Source organism: Galendromus occidentalis, unplaced genomic scaffold, assembly GCF_000255335.2.
Source record: "Galendromus occidentalis unplaced genomic scaffold, Mocc_1.1 scf7180000076381, whole genome shotgun sequence".
Classification (NCBI taxonomy): domain Eukaryota; kingdom Metazoa; phylum Arthropoda; class Arachnida; order Mesostigmata; family Phytoseiidae; genus Galendromus; species Galendromus occidentalis.
The window spans coordinates 1,226,054-1,242,057 of NW_003804370.1; the positions used below are offsets into that span (position 1 = coordinate 1,226,054).

The 16,004-nt window shown below is 51.6% G+C and overlaps 1 protein-coding gene across 1 annotated transcript in view; it reads left to right on the top strand.

Moving 5' to 3' along the window:
• Positions 1 to 6,500: 6,500 nt before the first annotated feature.
• Positions 6,501 to 16,004, top strand: part of LOC100908396 (Krueppel-like factor 16) — a 34,842-nt gene continuing 25,338 nt past the window's right edge. The window contains exons 1-2 of the mRNA XM_029113183.1: positions 6,501 to 6,504; positions 7,184 to 7,305. Of these exons, the coding sequence (XP_028969016.1) occupies positions 6,501 to 6,504; positions 7,184 to 7,305 (126 nt within the window). The remainder of the gene's footprint in view (positions 6,505 to 7,183; positions 7,306 to 16,004) is intronic.

Genomic DNA, 16,004 nt, shown 5'->3' on the forward strand with positions numbered 1-16,004 from the left:
AATCCTCCCACGGATTATTTTAGCCGATGTCCTCCCGGAGTTAGAACCCATCGACAGCGGATTGATCAGAATCTGGGCCCATTGAGAGTGTTGCGACTTCCGGAACCCCATGTTTAAACGACCGACAGCGCTCCATACATATTCTGCAATTCAGCCATCAAACTATTCGACAGCTTTCTGTATCCAGCTCCGAAAGAATAGAGGGAGCTGGTACTTAACGTACGCGTGCGGCGTTGACAATACGATCGCGATCACTTCATACAATGCCGTACAAAGCACAAGGTCATCCGTCCCGAGCACAAAATACACCCCCGCGCGCGCGCGCACACGCACAGTACACGACCTCTAGGGCCACATAACAACAACACGCTCGGGCACAGCGAGCGCACAATGCTTTAAATTCGACAGTCGGTACAACACAACAAGCGACTCATCCACGCAGGAATCCTCGAATGGTGGTGTTCAGGAGCTTTTTCGGACAAAGGATATCCGTCGACCTTCGCCTAATGCTGAGGGGGTGGATGCATCCCTTGCATACGGGTCGTGGCGGCTCCAGCGCACTTGGTCTTGTTTAAAGCCTTCTCCTAAACAACCTTGCTCCTTCCGAGAACAAATAAAGCTAGCTACTGGTCGGATTGGACTCACTCGATGAGGACTCCACTTCCGTCCTCGATTCATGTTGTGCTTCGCGGTAGCGAACTTACCGAGGAAGAGAGTGCGAGAGAACTAGGAATTGAACAGAATCAGAGACCACGAACCGCTATTTGGGCTAAAAAAGGGTGTGGCGCTTCTGAACGGGGTTTCGTGCATCCGAACGAGGCGTTGCAATCGATCCTCAATCGAATTCTCCGTTCCGCGATTCTCAGCGTGCTCGTTCGGCAAAACGATTTCCCGATGGCAGCGCGGGGGAGGCTCACAATTCCGACTTCAGACAGAATTCCAATTTCGTCCTGTTTCCGGAGGTCTGTGAGCGCATGGGTCTCACGTGAATGATCTGTCTCTCGGACGAGACCCGACCGAGACTTTCTCAAATCCGATGGTGTTCATGGGCATCGTTCGGGTGGGAGCCAAGAGAAAACCCATTCCGAATCTAAGCTCAGCTCTAGATCGAGCCCCAATAGCTCGGTTGTGCATTGTACTTGGTCTTTGCGGCACTATTCCTCTCTCAGCCAGCTCGACTGGCTGCTCGCCGAGACAGATGTAGTGAGAGCGCGGAAGAGCGAGCGAGAGTAACCCCTTCACTTCAATGGAATTCTTATTTGCGGGGGTGGCGGTAGCGGCTGGCTCGGGTTAAAACATTCTCCATTTCAAACAGAGAGCGTCTGAGTGCAGAGAACAAAAAAGGGGTAAAAAAGGGAGGTGAAATAGCTTGAAAAAATTGGTCTACATCCGCTGCTAGTCTAGGAATCGGGGCTTCGAAGGGTTAGACACGCGCGCGCTCGTCCCCGTCCCGAGCTCTCTTCCCTCGCTTTCATTCGCTGGCCGGATCTCGTCGTCGATGTAAAACGCTGAGGGGGTTTTGATTAGATAATGACATACCCACGCGTGGTAGGAGGGGTTTTTCTGATGGTAGCACCGCATTGGACACAACGAGTATTCGAGGCGGAGTTTTGAACAATCGAGATCCTGGGTCTGAGGGTTCGAATTCGGAATTTCTATGCCGTGCGGATTACTGCGAATCAGTAGCCACTAATGAGGGTCTCTCCTCTCCGCTCGCTTGACGACTATCCAGGACGTGACGGTTTTGTAATCGTTACAGCGGCGTCTTCTCGGCCGGCAGTCGTCACATTAAACTACTGGCCAATCTCCTCGTAAAACGTAGCGGGAAATACCTCCGGAATCGGCCAGGATATAAAAGCAAACCTGGGAGATTATCCCGGAGATAATAATATCTCGATCGGAACGTGTCCAGCAGTGTTTCGGGAGCTGCAGCATTGATACAGATATTTTTTATTTGATTGTGATAGCTTTCATGAGAGCAGAATACCTCCGAGACAGTCGTCGGAAAGGCTACATTCAGTCTCCCGTGAAATTCCCGTAGACAAGAGTCGATGCCAACGGTGAACGATCGGCCAGCAGAGCGAAGTGCGCGAAGAAGAAGATGCTATCGCCGATTTTCCATCGAGCAAACTTGAGAAGACGGCGAACGCTCGCGCATTCGATCAAAAAACAATATGCACTCTAATCGAGCCTCGTTTCTTGCCGAACGGGAGCGATGGACTGAGTTCCCATGAAAGCAGTGACAAATCGCTGACTGATAAGCATCGCATAATTATGATCCGGTCATTCGACACAAACGACCCAATTGATCCTGCTCGACACTTTCCACCGAGCGTCACAGGATTTCTGGAGCTGTGAACTCCATGATGAGTGAGTCTCTGTTCGGATCCTATCAGGAGAATGATCCAATTTTTTCTTTCGATCCATGCTAACGAAGAGGGTAAAAACTCTCGCGATCAAGCGCAGCAGTAGTAGTGAGAGCTCTTGTCGCGACGTAGAAGATACGGCGAGATCACTCAATTGGGATAAGCCTACAACGTATTATGCGTTGGGAAACATTCGAGGGATTTTTATTCAAACAAAATGCCCGGATGATTCTCGATTTCATTCAGCGAGTGTATCAGTCATTCTGTCCGCCGAACACTGAAGGTTGCTTCTTGGCTTCCTTCGTCAACATGAACCTACAGAAACTCGGCGACCGGAGGAAAACAGAGAATAATCTAATGGCGAAACGTAATGATGGGTTGCTCCTTACAACGTTGTATTCGAACGATGACTTCTTAGCGACAACACTTTAGTCGACGTCGTCCGAACAAGAGACGAGGGATGCCTATGATGATGATGATGATGACAGATTCGAGAAGGCCGGCCGGCAGCAACTCTTGCTGTCCGTAGTCCTTTTTCGACCGGACGGCAGGTTCCGGAGTCCAGCTGATCCGCGGACGAGCTCTTTCTTCATCGGATACGACGCATGTGGTCGAGTGAAATCCGTCTATTTGGATAGGTCTGCTCAAAAATCTCGCCAGCGGCCGTGACCGTTTGTCGGCGAAAGAAATTACAGCGCTTCGAAACAGAATTAGGGGCAGCAGCATCAGCATGAAGACGAAATCGAAGACCACGGCGATTGAATTTTCCGAAGCTGTCGATAGCCCTCGACTCGATGCTGCTGAGCAAAGACGAGCCCGTCAGAGCTCCCATATTATGATCCGATGATCAGTCAGAACGTTTCATCCCTTTTCTCCCTTCACCGCGGCGTTTCCGATTGAGCTTGTAACATTCTTCCTGTTGCCAACCGCAGTTCAAAGTGTCGGGCCTTAAATTGACATATTCTGAAGAAGATTGCACTGGATCCGAGCTCAAATCCGCGGCTGTGGTTGTTAACTTTGAAATCAAAGTATGGCTAGCAGTAACACGTGGCAATTTGCCAATCTACAATGAGTAGAATCAATGTAATTTTGCCGGTCCGCCTCTCAATTCTGACACCTGCCAACGGTCGCCCTTCTCGCCTGAATTCGACCAAATGAGTTGCAAATTGTACCGTCCAATTTGAATTTTCGGGGGTAAAGCCGCCACGGATTCCGTACCTCTAAGCACGGAAGCCGAATGTCTGGCCCTTTCGTTCGCAAGCGATCGCTTACGGCTATGGGATATTCCTATCCGTGGTCCCGTACGGGAGGTTCGAGCTCGGAATAGGATCTCGCTGGTGTTTCGCTCCGGTTTCCGCGTGAACACTGAGAATATCGCTACCGCCAATATTTCTTCGCTCGAACAGTAGCGTGCGATTTCCAAGTGAGCGATGGGAGTGCTACTCGGCGAAATTCCTGTGGGCGCGCAGTATTCGCGCACGGGTCGCCTCATCGCCAGAAGTAAATTATGGCTCGGAATACTAGTTGCTAGCTGGGATAGTTGTCGCCGAGTAGGTCTTCTCCGCGCTGGAACATGGAACCATTAGGCTTCTCTCGCTTGAGTCTCGATGACATTGGGCGCGGTTATCTTGTGGAAAAGACGGAGCAGAGGAACGTCGCGGTGATTAGTTGCCGCGCCGTGTCATTACTGTTCACACATACATTGAATACTCTGTTCCTGTCTACGTCAACCGACTCAATATCTTTTGAGAGCTTTCTGCCCTCACTCGATGCCTGAAACATCGAATATCGAGGGAGCTAGCTAGCTAGCTTGCTGGCCAGCTAGCCACCGAAAACACAGCCGGACAGAGCTCTTGCCGCTTAGTTGTCTACTACTTGATTCGCAGAGATCGATGTATTGCCGAGCGCACAGCATCGAAGGCTGTATGTTGGTCGCTATCATTAAGGAAGGGGGCTTATCGATCGTCTTGACAGTCACGCCCTAAAGTGCATTTGGAACTGTCTCTTCGTTTCTAACCTTGACAGTTCGAGTGATCCGACGAATTGAAAAGGTTTTCTCGCGACGAAATGCAGCGGTCTGGTTTGCATGTACCTCTTCCGTACACTAGAACACCCGGCTGAAGATGAAGCAGCAGCAGCAGCAGCACCAGGAGGAATAATGACACCGTTCCACAGAACGACCTGCCGTCGTCTTCAGTAATAATCTGGAAATCTGATCACGCAGAGGAATCCACCAGCACAACAATCAGCGGCGGACTCTTACCTGGCGGATAACGAATGATCGAATCGTTGCGTTTATCTCGTGAACGTTATCGGAAAACTTCGACGGCATTCATTGAATAATAGTCCCTGCCGTTGAAAGTTGAAAATGTTTACGGCCACCGTTATCGTCGAACCGGACCGGTTCGAAGCTTGCAGTGATACTGTAGTCAGACTTCTACCGATAGGTTGGCCCGTCCGTCGGTCGCTCGCTAGCTCGGTCGCCCGATCGATCGATCGATGAGCGGACCTGTGGAGGACTCAACAGATGAATGAATGAATGTTTTCTCTTCGACAGTAATTTTCGGAAGGGCCATGGACAGTGTGAATCTTTAGCTCATTCTTTCTCCTTCTGTCTCCACCATTGACAATGGACCATCAATAAACTACGTTGTAATTACTGCTGGCCAAATTGAGTCGCTGTTAATGTTCGCCGGCGCTTGTGCCGTACGGCAGCTACGAGAGAACGTGGAAGCGGCTACGACGACGCTCCCGATGCAGAATGACTCCAGCGGCGGGAGAGCCGTCGTCGTAGGAAAAAAAAACACATATCCATTACTCTTATTGAAAATCAGATTCTGATGACTACGACAATGCGAACGAACGTCGTCGTGTTTGTTGTTCAACAGCGGAACACTGATGTTGTGTCATTGGGCACGCGGTGGCCTGCTCATCATTACGGTCCGTACGGAAGGGTTGGGACCGAGCGACTGCAGTACGTGGTTGTTGACATCCGACGGATCGTCCGAGTCAAGTTCGGTGGTACGATCCGCTTCCGTCGTCGATGTATCCCTTTGGCTGCGTCCGCTTCGGATGAGGCACCGGCCACGGAATTCGATTGAGCAACACAAGCGACTGAATTGGGATTTCAGAAAATGTTTTGTTCCTAGCTGATCCATTGACTGACAACCAACGGCTGCATTCCCTTCCCTCTGTCAAGATGCAAATATTAGTCAGTCGCTGCGATCTTCAACGAGCAGAGAAATAGCGGTGGCAGCGGCAGTGAGCGACGCAGTTCGTACAGAGAGAGATATTCGTGTGCCCTGCGGTGCTCAGTGAAGCCTGTCTCATTCAGATGCTGGCTGGTTTTGCCTTTTGCTCGCTGGCTGGCTAGCTTCTTCTGTTGGGAGCATCTCGGTGCGCTTTTCTCTCAATTCTGTCAATAATTCCGTTCAATATTGACCGTAGTCACCGCCGCGCCGCCGACGATTTGAGTTTCGAACATGAATGCTTTTCGGCGGCGCGTTCGGTCGGTCAGTCAGGCGAGCAGGCAAGATAGCCATGCGTCCCCCATGATTCCGAACTCATCTTCATCTCATTCCTTTCAATTCCCCGGCGAGCTATTTTCTGGTGAACAGTCTCCAGCCAGAATGTGTCTGGATCTAAATGCTGGAAGAACTACACATCGAGATTGAGAATCGAGTGGCCGCGTGCGCCCACTTCGCCTGATTTCGGGAAGCCTTCATCGAACTCGAACCTCGTATCGAACAAGGACCCGAGCGAGCCTCTGTCACCGTTATAACTTGGGTATGAACGGTTTTGGTAGATAACGTCCGACGTCACCTCCGAGCTGGCACTCCGGGCCGCATCTGATCGAGCACCTCGGGACCTTCTGACGACCGAGAGCATTCCACTGGTTGTTTTGGTGCCAACTAGCCACCGCTCGGAGACAGAGGTCCTCGAAAAGATTTGGTGGTGTTACGGAGCTTGCCGCGGTTTGAATACCCCCTTCCCCCGCCCTGTCTGAGTAATGCGCCGAGACGATGGAGCCGTATCTTGCGAATCATGACGTGAGCTGAAGAACCGTCAAGCCGAGGCGGAAAAGCTTCGACCCATACGTGGTCGTTGTTCCCATCGATGTATTTAGAAAGCCACATGAGTAAGATCGAAGAGATTCGTGCATCTCAGGTACGGCTCCGAGCTGTCGATGGAAGCGATAAGAAGTCGTTTTCTGCAGCATCTTTGATCGCGGAGCAGTGGAGCGCTTAATTCACTGAAGGAAGCTCTCCTAATCGGTTAATAGCTGACCACCTCCCAGCATGTGAGGAAAGACTTGTTACCGCCCGCCACTGATTCAGATGGAAAACAACCTAAACTTATGTTTCACTGGGTGTGGACACAGGGGTAGCTTTATACGAGTAATTCAGAGCTTGGCAGAGACCGTGAATCGTCTCTGAAGCTGTCACTGACTCCTTAAACTCTGACCGTATGCGCGGTTGGAGACAACTGCGTAACAGCCCTCCTTTCCCGTGACCCCTCTCCCTCTCGGGCCCCGGAGATCTTACACTTCACGATAGATAGAGTATTATATTATTAATACATACATACTGAATAGGTCTCTCCGCGCGTAAATATGTAGATACCTAAGCTTCACCGAGCCCGGTTCGTGACAAGACTGTATCTTGCGGAGGGAAGGTTTCCGCTCGAGAACTTGGACTCGGCAGGAATCGGCCGGCTTCGAGCTCTCACAGAGATCAAGCGAATGCCGCACTAGGTGGTTTCTTTCTGACGATGAGTGCAAGATGCACTCGGAATAAAAAAATGTTTTCCGATTTCAGTTGGTCGAGGAAATCCACGCGTCGCACTGGATTCCGTGCTGACAACGCGAGCCAGACCCCAGGAAGCCGCAACCCTGGCACCCCCGAATTACGCAAAACTCATGCAAATGACCTCGGAAGAGGTGAGTAGGCCCCGATCTTTCGGCAATTTCTCCCCGACGCGTTCTTCCGAGAGGAGCGGGGAACGGAGCTCCGATTCGATGGTGCTTGTCTCCAATCTGGAATATGATGCCGGAAGACGGCGTCCCAACGGGATCAGTGACATCGGGAGGTCCTTCGCTTAGCAACACCGCTCCAATTCCGACTCTCCACAGAATCGTGCATTCACGGCGAGTCTGCAGGCCAAAATACTTCCCCGTATGTTAGTCGATAGTCTTATTAACATATCGATTGTATGGGCGAGTCTATGAGGGGAACTCTTTGGCTCCACAGAGCCCTCGCAAACAATCTGAGTGAAGCCGCGTACAATCATGCATCGAGTCCACTTGCTCAGTTTTCGCGATTTCCCTTGCTTCGCGGGATTTCTATCGGTGAAACTCAGCTTCTGCTGACCATTGTGTTCGTGAAAGATACGAAGCGTATCTCTGCGCCCATCCGCAAGCGATCTATCATAATTCGCTGGGAACGATTTAAATGTTCCTTTCACTCCTTATCGGAGAGTCGACAACTTCATCGAGCAAGAGATAAAAATAGGAAAATCAGAGCAGAAAAACCCATTGGAGAAAAATTCACCATTCTACGTACTGCTGGCTGGCCGACTTCGGAAGAGAGGAAAGATAAAGATCAATGTCTGAAATTTATTACAGCCACAAAGCGCTATTAAGTGTCACCACGGAAGCCCACCGGCCGGTCAATCGACTCCAAAAGAGCCGATGTACCGATACCGAGAGGAAAACTCGAGCGAACGAAGAACTGAAAGTGAAAAATCCTATCGTTAACGCAGAGCGCCACGACTCCACCGACTGAGGGCAGTGCGTCGTCATCGAGGCGATGTTATCTGAATTTTTCGAATTTCGCGCGCTCCCTCATTAGATCCATGCGGGGACGGGGACAGCGGGTCCCACTCAGCGCACGAACATGTGAAAAAGCATAAAACTTAGGTTGAGCGAAGAGCCGGAGGAATCTCGAGAGATCACCGGATATGACTTCGGTGACTTCGTACCGAGCCAGAGATACTGGGGTGACTCTCCACGACCCTACTCACTGCTGGCTCAATTCTATCAATTTTCCGCAAGTCCACAGCATCTCCGCATTCGGTGTCGATTGTCGCTGCTCCGACAGATTGTTGTGCCGAGGAAGTTGGAAAACTTGACCTCTGCTTAGGATGGGGAAGTATCCATATCGTCGCGAATACATTCATTCGCGGAACGGTGAAGGAAAAGGATACGATCATCACATTGGATCGGTCTCCGCCACAATGAGCTTATAAATGAACTGGCGCCGTCGGCTCCAAAACACTGGGTTCGTGGAGGAAAGAGATGGAGATAAGGATGGAAGGAAATGGAATAGGGCTTCATTCCACCGTCGCGGTGTCTCGGCTCCGCATCATCCGCGAGAAGTGGTGGGTCGCAGCCATGCTCCGCCGTATGGCTAATCGACTTATCATTTCGAGCACTGCACCACCTTATCGTGGAAAATCGGCGATAATATTAGAACTTATCTGGAAGAGTATCATGATGATTCGATGAGTATCGTCGATTTCTCCCGATGCCCATTGAGGGTCCTGAACCGAGTGCTTCTCCCCCATGCTGTGTGCATCGAGGAGTTGTCACGTGCAACAGGGCTCGGGTGCTTAGAATTGGCCCTAGTTCGCCCGTTTGCTCGCGTATCGTGTCCAGCTTTAATCGTTCCTTCGACGGTGGGGTCGGGTGTCAAAGCGGACTGGGCTGACCACCTCGAATACGGTGTCTTTGTTTCCTTAAACTCCACCAATTACGAGTGCCACGGTCAGTCATTTGTTTTGCGTGTTAGGAACGATTGCTGAAATTCTGCTCGCAACATCATCGTCGGACGTCGATGATGCGCCGCGTCTCCGAACCCAAACGATGCTGTAGTACGCAACCGCAAGCATGATGCTCAGATGCTATGCGTGATTTCTTTCCAACAAGTGTCTCTGTCTGGCTTTTCGGGAGTATTTTCCGTGTTGCCATTCGGCTTATCAGAGCTGTTTCGAAATCACGAAAATTGTTCTTTCTCCATTTCTGTGTCATTCGGACACATTCTCGGCGCGCATTATAATTCGGCCGCAAATCCTTGAGTGATGTGAATAATATGATACATAGTACAAACTTCGATGGTTGCACGCTCCGTTTGCCCACGAGTGAATGGCGAGCTGGCAACAAAGTCAGTCACCAGCTTGACGGACCACCTGACTGCCTCACTGACTGACAGACGGAGGTATCTCAGGGGGCGGGGGACTATTAAGAAGATTTTATCTCCAGCGTCTACCGGTCTGCCGAGCGAGCGGTCGACTATCTGGAACTGAAGGAGTTATTTCTGACTGACGGAGTTTTTTTGCTTCTTTACGATAATACGTTTATTGCCTAACAGTGGTTCGTTGCCCATTGCCATGATCAGAAGCCGCGACAACAACGCCATTCCGCCCCTAGTGGATTCATCTATGACGAGCTGTTTGTCTCCAATCGGTCAATTGACCGACGCCCGACGCTCTTGCTGATCGGAAGTCGATCGATTCGGATTAGGCTTCTCCCGAATTTCTGGGGAACATGTGATCCGGTATTCCAATCTCTGACGCGGGAATTCGGAGGACGCTCCAGCGTTTTCGAGCCTGACGCTGAAACGTGAGCCCCGAAGTTTCACCGGAGCATAGCGGAAAATGTCTGGCCTGATCCGAATGCCGGCGTGACGGTCGTCATCGTGACGAGACCCGAGGACCCTAAGTGAATAGAGAAATGAGGAAAAAAACTTCGCAAGGCTGACACTTTTGGCAGTTTTCCGGTACGTTTGCGCTCGCGTGCTTCCAGAGTCGCCGTCATCGCCGTCTATGAGCTCGGTCGCTATTTTATCGGTCCTTTCGTTTGTGGGAATGTGGACCTTCAAGAGTGAAATGCGTTTTGAACTTCATTTCGCTCGTTTCAAGAAAGTAGCTTCGCCGCTCCGTGGGATTACGATGCTTATCTGATTACTTCCCTCTTTCTTCTTTGATGTTTTCGAGACAAGAAAAGTGAATTCTGTCCGATCGGAACGATACGCGATTTTTCTCCGCCGCTCGGAGAATACTGATCGTCATCCGCGGTGTCTGTCGACTCCCCGAGTCGTTTTTGATCGTTGTCTCGAACTTGAATCTCCTCTCCTCTGTGCGGGACTCAAGCGTTAGACTCGGGCGCGTCCTCAGCACTCGAATCTCAGGGTAACCGCTCGAGACAGATTAATTGGGAATGGGAATGCCCTCCGAGGTTCCGACAAGGCGTTGGCGCAGTCTGTCTCTGAAGCAAGATGAAGTGCTCGGTACAGAATACAGAAGGATTCAGACTTGGTTCGCCGGAAATCGTTAGGCCCCCATTCGATGAAATCCCAGTGGAAATTCTGGGCGGTAACGCGAACATGCGTATATTTGGACACTAGTCCAACATTAGGAACTGACACGAGAAAAGACAACTCTGCCGGAGAATAATGATCTATCTCTTGGTTCGGAATGGTTGGTATCGAGAGCTTTTCGCTTTTCTATTTTCTTTTTCTGTGCTGCTGCGAATGCTCATGGTGCTTTCGGTATCGTAGCCGCTCGGATAGAATTGACCTTATCGACAACTCTTTCGCTGATGGACTCCGCAGGTCCGAGCGCCCAAAAGCCGCCCGAACCTCTCGCGCGTGGAAAAAAATGCACACCTCGTTGTCTGACGACCGAGAGTAATTTTGCATTCTGATGACAAACCGAGCAGCGTCTCGAGCGAGAGAAGACCGCAATATCTATTGTGCACGTTCAGTGCTGTGGCGGCGGCTTGAATCGACATCGGTGTCGCCAAATCTTCAACAGCGACCACGAGATGAACGACTACGGCAGACTCGTTGACAGCCGAGTTGCTCGCACACGCTCGAATGACCAATTTCGGTCGAAGACTCCCCGACAAACACTTGGGCGAAGTCACGGACAGGCAGACGACAAAAGGTATTGGTGGTATTTTAATTTATGGAGATGAGTCACACAGTCACCACCGCCTCAGTCTCCTCAGTGCGGGCCGATCGTTGTCGACAACACCGTTGACGGAAAACGCTGTCTCTTCTGAGCGTCGGCTTGACCGTTAGGTGCCGTTATGGCGCTCGAAAATTTTGGAATTTCCATTTCAAAGCCCCGAGTGGGTGGGTGGCAACGAATTCCGTTTTCCTGCTCGCTGGTTCAACCTACTCGGTTTGGCCGACAGCGGGCGCCTTTTGTCGTTGCCTCGGTCGCTGTTGGCTGTTGTCGCAGACGTTGTGTTCCTGAAAACGGGCAAACAGAAGAAACTGTTGAAGGCGACAAGGAGTCAGCGGTGGACGATTTGGGTCTCTCGCTACGTTGAGTTGTTTGCGTCAGTCTGATTCATGAAAACGCATTCCCATGATGATTAATTGCCGAAGAGCCGTTCACCTCCTAGCTGCAGGCGAACTAGGGCTTCTGTTCAGATGCGCTGCCGGTCATCTCGCGAAGTCTCGAGAAACTGCGCCTTGTCCGAATATTCGGTCTGTGTCGGACCCGTATGCGCAGTCTCACTTCCCAGCGTTTGGATAAGATTTTCACTCATGAATCGAGCACCTTCTGTCGAACATTCCTCGCTTCTGTGGACTTTCCGTCAGCGCTGAGAAGATGTCTTAATTTTCCACCGGGCACACCGTGTGACATGTGGGCAATCTGACGGACAGCACGACCGGAGCCGTCTCGCGAAATGGAGAAGATGATTAAGTCGAGCACGGGTCGCCTTATGAGAGGATCCCGCAAATTGGGTTTTCGTGACATATGTCCCTCAATCTGAATTTCCGCGCAATCGACTATTTCAAAGTCGCACCATCGTCTGCCTCTCTACCGAGTCCTGGGTAGTCCCTCGTTAGACTAATCGACGATTTTCTCCGCATCGGGAGCCAGAAATCGCTCCAGCAGTATTCCAGCTCTCCGACACGGTGTTTTGGTCGGACCGACCACCCGACGGCGACCGGTTAATTACGGACGCCCGATCAGATAGCAAGCCGCTACAAAAGGCGGAGAACTCTCTAATCATATTACGGTATCCGACATTCGTGATGATAACAGCCCTCTGTGAAGAGGGAAGTTCCTCTTCATTGGCGTCGCCTTGAGTGCTAGTTCACATTCGTCTCCGGGGAACAACGCGAGGGAAACAAATTCGGTCGGAGCCGAGAACCAGTGACCAAACAGTCCTTATCAGACATCATCATCAGCCTCGGTTTCGATGGGTCCCGATATCGTTCCGTTCCTCCACTTGCATGCCAGTTAATGTTTTGTCCCAGTGCGCCGATCGTGATTTCAATAGATACGCTAGAAAAAACGCATCAGACCTTGGGAGTCATGCAGTTCCCCCGATTAGAAGAAAAATTAATGGTTTCGACGGAAGATACCCGGACTAGACAAATGACGGATCTTCCTCGGCGTGAATGGATTTATCCCGTGGTCGAGGGACTCGTCATTTGCATAGCCTATCCGTCGATTCGATTGCGGACGATTAGGAGTTATCGATGAATTATGGCCGTAGTTCACGGTCTGTTTTCTTAAGATCTTATCGCGCCATGAAGAGAATTTCCGGCAAAACCCTCGTTCCCGTCGAATTTGTAGCTTTCGGTACATCAGAGTTCTGCTCGAATCTCACGCGGAACACGAGTGGGCTGTGCATCTCTTCCTCCGAGATTTTGATTGAGACAGACGATGACAACGGGCAACCGCCGAAATGTCCGAAGATGAGCTTCGGCGATAAGCTCAGGGGGATTTCGCTCGTTTGCGACTTGAAAAAGAAGTAAATGTGACCAAATGATCGATGGGTCGCCCGGTGGCGCATGGAACTCGACTACAGCAAGAACCCATAGAACATCATCGCTCGCCGAAATTCTGTTTCGGAGCACATACAGAGGGCGGGGACCTGCTGATGGACTTAGCTTGTGGAGGAAAAACGATGTTAACCCTGCAGCTTCGGTAACCGTGCCGTTTGTGTCGGTCGTCCAACAGGCGGCTGTCAACGGACGGTCGGACGACACGGCGGCAAGAGACAGACCGAGTCGAAGTTTTTTAGGATCGAAGTTCTCCGCCGCGAAAAAAACCGTTGCCGCGTTCCCAGTGCATCGTCTGCGCGACAGCGGTCGAGCTTTCTTCTCGCGTGTGGAGCATCCGGTCGAGCGAGCAGACCAGCGATCAGGCGAAGTGACAAAAACACAAATATTCGATTGTCCAGCGTTAAGTGTTTGTTGCCATTAAGGTTGCTTCAGCGAAGAGACACCACCTGACGCGTAGAATCTTCCGCATCGGATGTTCCGCGGAACGGCCCGGGCTTCGTGTGGTCTCGGTTTTTCCCTCGTGCGGGAGGAAGAACTCCTAGATCCCTGAGGCTGACCCTTCAGAGACGCGTCACAGATCCAAGCACCGTCTCTTGTCGGGACGGCGATTCATCCACGAGTCACCGCCTTCCTCTACGGTGTGACTTGTGAGGGCTCGGGACAATTAAGTGGAAAATCAAGAGAGACATGTCGAAGTGGAAGCTCGATGCGTGATCAGACGGGCGACAGGAATCTTCGAAAGAACCTCAAGGAGGACAGAAGAAACCGATGAAAAACTTCTCAATGGTTTGAAGGCGGAAAGCGACCAACGTAGCGCAAAGTATGTACTATTGCTACCGCTCGGAGTGGGAGTGTCTGTGCGCTCGAGCGACGCGAACAACGAATTCAGCCACCGATCTCGCTAACAAGTTCAAATTTAGTTCTGTTCACCTTCGGCTGTGGGAACGCAGCGATTCCAGCGAATTCCTTCCTGTCCCACCTTCGAAGACGCTGGATCAGCTCTGATCGCGAAAATGCTTGCGGCAAAGCGAACGGACGCCTTTGATACCGACCTCTCGCGCCAATCCCCATGGGGGAATCTAGGTCTGAATCGAAGCAGGGCATGGCCGGATCGGATGCTGTAGACGGCTCGATACCGGTGCCGCTCTGAGCTCGATCGGAGTCCGCGTGCAATGATAGCTTTTCCACGCTGACAGTCACTCAGATCTCTCGCTGAAAAGAATACCCATGCGCGCATCACGCGAGCTCGCAGGTCCTTTTTGTCCCACCCCCTCACAGAGGCTTACTGGTTTCGACTTTCCGTAAGCCTGACGGATGCCCAGCTTCGACTGGCAGGATATTTTTTTGCTCAGTGCCTCCCTTTGGCCTGACCGCGAGAGGCCACGTCAGCCTGCGGCGTACGGGTTACGCACCGGCATCGGATAATGGCCGTCTACTGACCTCAGTTCCTCCTCCAGCACGCTCCAGAGGAGTATTTTGCGTTTTCCAGAAGAGGAAGAATACGACGGGGTTCTCGGAGACGATACTACCTGCGTTCTGCGTCAGTTTCTCGCGCCGTGACGGGGTTCCCGTAGAGGTTTTATGATCAGCTGTATGTCGCGTGAGTGAGTCGACAGAGCGATCTCCCGCACGGGACAAGGTCGATGTGGCCACTGCGATTTCACATCGGATGTGCCGGCCCGTTTTACCAATCGGCTCCTTGTGGTCTCCATCAACACTCCGCCCTTCCGGAAAGGTCAGAAGCTCAGCGAATTCGAAGGGTCTGAAATTCTGGTGTCTCTTCTGGCGGTCGCGGCGTGATCTTAAGCAGAGCATCGGTATTGTGGAGCGCCACCTCAGGAAGCCGCAGTGGCCATTCGGGTGGAGATCGAGCATGTAAGGAGAAAGCCCTTAGTTGGGGCCGCAGTGAAAATCGTGAAAAATGACCCGCGTCGATTCCTCTCGCGGATTACGAAAACGAACGAGAACAGCACCGACCAGAGAAGACACAGAATATGGTTGTTAGGAGGAACGTTCTGAAAAATTCTCGAGGTGCGCGATCGACTCCCGCCGACCGATCGCTCATGCAATAGAATCTCACCGTTGCAGAGCTTACGCCAGAAAAGGCGGGGAATTTCGAAGTTTAGGGTGGAACGCTTTCCGTATTATTTCGAGAAAATGTCGTTTCCTGCCATTTAATGTGCTCTGCCGCGCCGTCTGCCAGAGCGATACGTCGGCCGGCCGGCCGGTCGATCGGTCGGCGGTGTTGTTGGCGGTAGTGGTCATGTTGGTTCGGGTCAAAGGTGATGAGGCGTCTATACTTCTTCCCTCGCTATAACGACGCCGGCGCGCGGTGTTGATGATGATCTGAATATCGATAAGGAGCAGCGAGCGAATCGCGGTTCGCCGGCGGCACCTATACGTGCTGCCGGAATTCCAACGCTGCTGGGAGAAATCGTGGACGGGCTGCGGTTCTCCCTGTGATTTCCTCCCTCGGTTGAGCACCGCTAGCGTTCGAGTTCCATGCCTCGCAGAATCACCCGGGAACGGTCAACGAGTCTCCGACTTCACTTCGACCGTTGCTGACGGGAAGAGAGGAATCGGATCTTTTCTTGATCGAATCGCCCGCCGGTCCCAATCATGATCAACACTCGAAATCAATTATTGTCGGTAGCTCGGACTATTCTGCTCCACTTCAATCGGCTCCATCGAGTCCATCATCAACACCGTCCTCGTTGTAGTCATGGTCATCGCCGAATGAGTAGACTTTGATCTTCTGATGAGACGCACTGGTTGATTGATTGATTGATTGACTGACCGATTGTAGGTAGACGTCAACGACGGCCGATTA